Source organism: Apis dorsata, unplaced genomic scaffold (assembly GCF_000469605.1).
Source record: "Apis dorsata unplaced genomic scaffold, Apis dorsata 1.3 scaffold_50, whole genome shotgun sequence".
Lineage (NCBI taxonomy): Eukaryota > Metazoa > Arthropoda > Insecta > Hymenoptera > Apidae > Apis > Apis dorsata.
The window spans coordinates 2,218,904-2,222,653 of NW_006263351.1; the positions used below are offsets into that span (position 1 = coordinate 2,218,904).

General features: G+C 19.1%; 2 protein-coding genes across 2 annotated transcripts in view; both read left to right on the top strand.

The window, feature by feature from the left end:
* The first annotated feature begins 966 nt into the window (after positions 1-966).
* Positions 967-1,894, top strand: LOC116186728. Its single transcript, XM_031514899.1, has 3 exons — positions 967-1,308; positions 1,399-1,658; positions 1,752-1,894. The coding sequence occupies exons 1-3, from the start codon at positions 1,026-1,028 to the stop codon at positions 1,785-1,787; spliced, it is 579 nt and encodes a 192-aa protein (XP_031370759.1). The 5' UTR covers positions 967-1,025; the 3' UTR covers positions 1,788-1,894.
* Positions 1,895-2,826: 932 nt separating this feature from the next.
* The window catches only part of LOC102681268 (protein transport protein Sec24C), a 7,728-nt gene continuing 6,804 nt past the window's right edge, over positions 2,827-3,750 (top strand). The window contains 3 exon segments of the mRNA XM_031514840.1: positions 2,827-3,085; positions 3,157-3,281; positions 3,375-3,480. Of these exon segments, the coding sequence (XP_031370700.1) occupies positions 2,827-3,085; positions 3,157-3,281; positions 3,375-3,480 (490 nt within the window).

Genomic DNA, 3,750 nt, shown 5'->3' on the forward strand with positions numbered 1-3,750 from the left:
TATATATATATATTAATTATGATTCAATAAATCATAATTAAAAAAAACATATAAATCATTCAGTTATATCATGATATAAAATATAAAAGCATCATAATATAATTAATTTCATTAAAATATACTATTAAAATATACTATTAAAATATAATATTATATAATATTAAAATAATTATAATAAAATATAATAAAGTAATTAAATAAGTCAATTATTAATTGTATTAATTGTATTTATATACAAATATTTTTATAATATTTGTATAATTTGTAGATTATATTTGTAATAAAAAATATAATATATAGAAGATAAATATTTATACGCAATTATAAATGTATACTTGTCACAAATTGCATGTAAAATTTCTAATTAATTATTCAATATTAACTAACATGCAAGTAAAATTATTGATAAATTTAATGCATGAAATATATACATAATATGAAATTCCGTTTAAATTTAGTTATAATTATTATCGTGAAAAGGCATAGTCATGAAATTATTTCATCCTTCCAATATTTACGAAGAATCTTGGTTATTACTGGGTATAATAAAACTTTTAGGTAAAATATTAAATAATTATGATATAATAACATAGTAAATAAATGAATAATTGAATAATAAAAATTTATATTTTTTATTATTAATTTAATTATTAAATAACATTCGATCATTTTTATTATAATATTCGATTTTAAATCTTTTTCTTTTTACAGGTTTATATCCTATAAAATTTTTCAAAATTTCATGTATAAATTACATTTATATATCCATATTAATAGTATCCTATGCGAGTCTTCGTTTTTGTTTACAATTTTATTATATGGTTGATATAATGCAAAAACTTTTTCTTATAAATAACACATTTGTACTTAGAAAATTTCGATTTGTCCTAAACTTATTTTTATTTTCTTTGATAATAATTTCAAGTATGCGTCAAAGTTTAAAAATAAGAAGAGCATTCAAATATATAAATAACATTGATAAAAATTTAAAATTTTTAAATATAGAGATTGATCATACATTATGTATGAAAAATGATATTGTTAGAATTATTAATGTGATATTTATAGTAATAACATGTAATTTAATGGATTATTATGGATTATTAGACAATAATGCAAATTTTTTATATGTTTTAATGTGGATATTTGATCGAATACCTGATTTTGTTAATGTTATTATAATATGTACTTTTGCCATTTTTATGAATAAAATTAAAATTAGATTTATACAGATAAACACAATGCTAAATATTATTACAAAAGGAAAAACTTTCATTTCTATCTCCGAGACATCTAATATAAATAATAGTATGTTTTTAAATCTTGATAAATCTAAGTTTTTAATAAATCTTTATAAATAATTTTATTTTGAGACAAATTATTTATATTAATATTTAGCTTCCAGATACAACTTATTAAAGTGTGTACAATTCGAATTATGCAAAACGATATCACTTTTAAATGAATCATATAACTTTAGATTTAATGTTTTATCAATAATATATATTGCATATATTTGTTTAGATATGTGTATTATATATATACATATTAACAATCGACTTTACATGGTTGATGTAATACTTAGTTTTGTATGGAGTATCATTAATTTAATTAAAATTATTTATTTAATTCATTCATATCGCAATTTAACTCTAAAGGTAATTTAAAAATATTATTTATATACATATTTATTGCATATATATTTATTTGTGTATATATTTATGTAAATATTGTATATTTTAATGTTGCAGTATAGTTATGCAGAATCAAATAAGGATATTTTTTAAATTTACTTATCAAATATTCGAACTTATCATTTTATTTATAAATGTAATGATCTTGTAATTTTTTTAAATATTATGCTTATATAAATACCAACCGATCAGCAATAAAATTACAAAAAACAATATTTTATGTAAAATAAATGTAAATAATTTATTAATTATAGATTGCTCATATTTTGTTCTCTTTTACTAATTTTATTATAATAATAAATACATGCTAAAATAAAATAAATTTATATTTCTATTTAAATTTATCTTTTATAATGCTCTAATTTTTTATTATGACGTGTCCCGTCAGCGTGCATTAAGCGCATGCGCAATGCCACCTTACGTGGCATCGGCAGCAGTCACTATTGCAGCGAAATACATTTTCTTCATTTAGTGTAAACATTTGTGGAAATATTAACTTTTGTTATGGTTCAAATGCGTTTAATGACACAACGTAAGTAGTTTAAATTTCATAAGCATTTTGCAAATTACTCATCAAGTACCTCGTTTAGAAGTATTACTGTGTGCAAAATGGCTTATTTTATTTTACTATTTTAAACTAATATTTATTAGTAATTTATTATATAAAACAAAAATTTTTAAGTAATTAAAGCATAAAATTCACGTAAAATTAAGGATTAATATTGTGTACAATAATCATATCCTTAATATGTATAGGTTATCTTACGTCTGTCAATATGTAGCATATTTTGAACTTCTATTTCTAATTTACATAAATTTATAATTACGCTATCGAATATATGATTTATATTTGTGCGCAACTTCAGTTTATGGATTAAAATTATGTTTCTCAATAAATATACTTGTTATTTTTAATAAATATAATTTGTGGGTGTATTTTTTTTAATGAAATTAAAAAATTTAGTATTCGAATTATTTAATTTAATTTTAAAACTAAATTAAATATATATATTTTTATTGAAAATATAAATATAAATTTATTTTGTACACATTTATTATTGAAAATTTAATTTAATTAAAATTACATAAAAAAAAATTGAAATAATATATTGTTTTTTTTTTTAGGATAAAAATGAATCCACAATATATACAGCAACAGTCACAACAGCAACAACAATCACAACAACAACAACAACAACCTAGTTACTTTCCTGTTCCACCGACTTCATCTCCTTATGGAGAAGTAAATTCTAATATTCCACCAAATTTATTAAAAGGGCCTCCAATAAATTCTCAAGTATATACTTCTCAAAAATCAATCCAAGGATCTCCCCTTTCTAATTTACATCAGTCTCAAACACCATATTATATGAATAATATACAAACACAAGGTAATATAATATATTTTTATTTTTGTTTTAAAAAATATTCTCATATTTATAATAATATATTTTTTATTTAGGAAATACTCAATTTGAATTATCTGCAAACAATCCACATATAATGCCACCTACAACAAGTCAAAATAATATAATTAATCAAATGTCAAATATATCTTTGGGGGATCAACAAAGACCACCATCAGTGGTAATTGTGTATATTTATATATATTATATATATTTATAATATATAGTTAATTATTAAATTATTTGATGCATTAATTCACATTGTAAATTATAGCAAAATTTTCCACCACCACCTTTACCTGGAAAAAGTAGTCCTACAATACCTACATCTTCAAATGTAAATGGCTTTAATAATGCATTAGAAACATTATCAGGGAGTGGTAAGAATAAAAGAATTTCATTAAAACTATAATGTTAATTAATTGATTAGTTTTTGATTTTAATAAGCTTGAAATATCTTATATTTTGATTTCTTCTTTCTTATATATATAATTAACTTTAATTTTAAATTTATTTACAAAAATTTTTAGTACTATTTATATATAAATACATTAAGATAATATCTACTATAAGTAATATATATGAATGAATAAAAATCAAAAAATTATTTATTTAAAAAATCAGATTTTTTTACAATTTTTTTATAATAT

Excerpts from the sequence above, each read along its gene's own strand:
- LOC116186728 (XM_031514899.1), top strand. The coding sequence starts at position 1,026 with ATGAAAAATGATATTGTTAGAATTATTAATGTGATATTTATAGTAATA. Across the intron at positions 1,309-1,398 it reads GACATCTAATATAAATAATA|CTTCCAGATACAACTTATTA; the intron begins GTATGTTTTTAA and ends ATTAATATTTAG. Across the intron at positions 1,659-1,751 it reads ATCGCAATTTAACTCTAAAG|TATAGTTATGCAGAATCAAA; the intron begins GTAATTTAAAAA and ends TTAATGTTGCAG.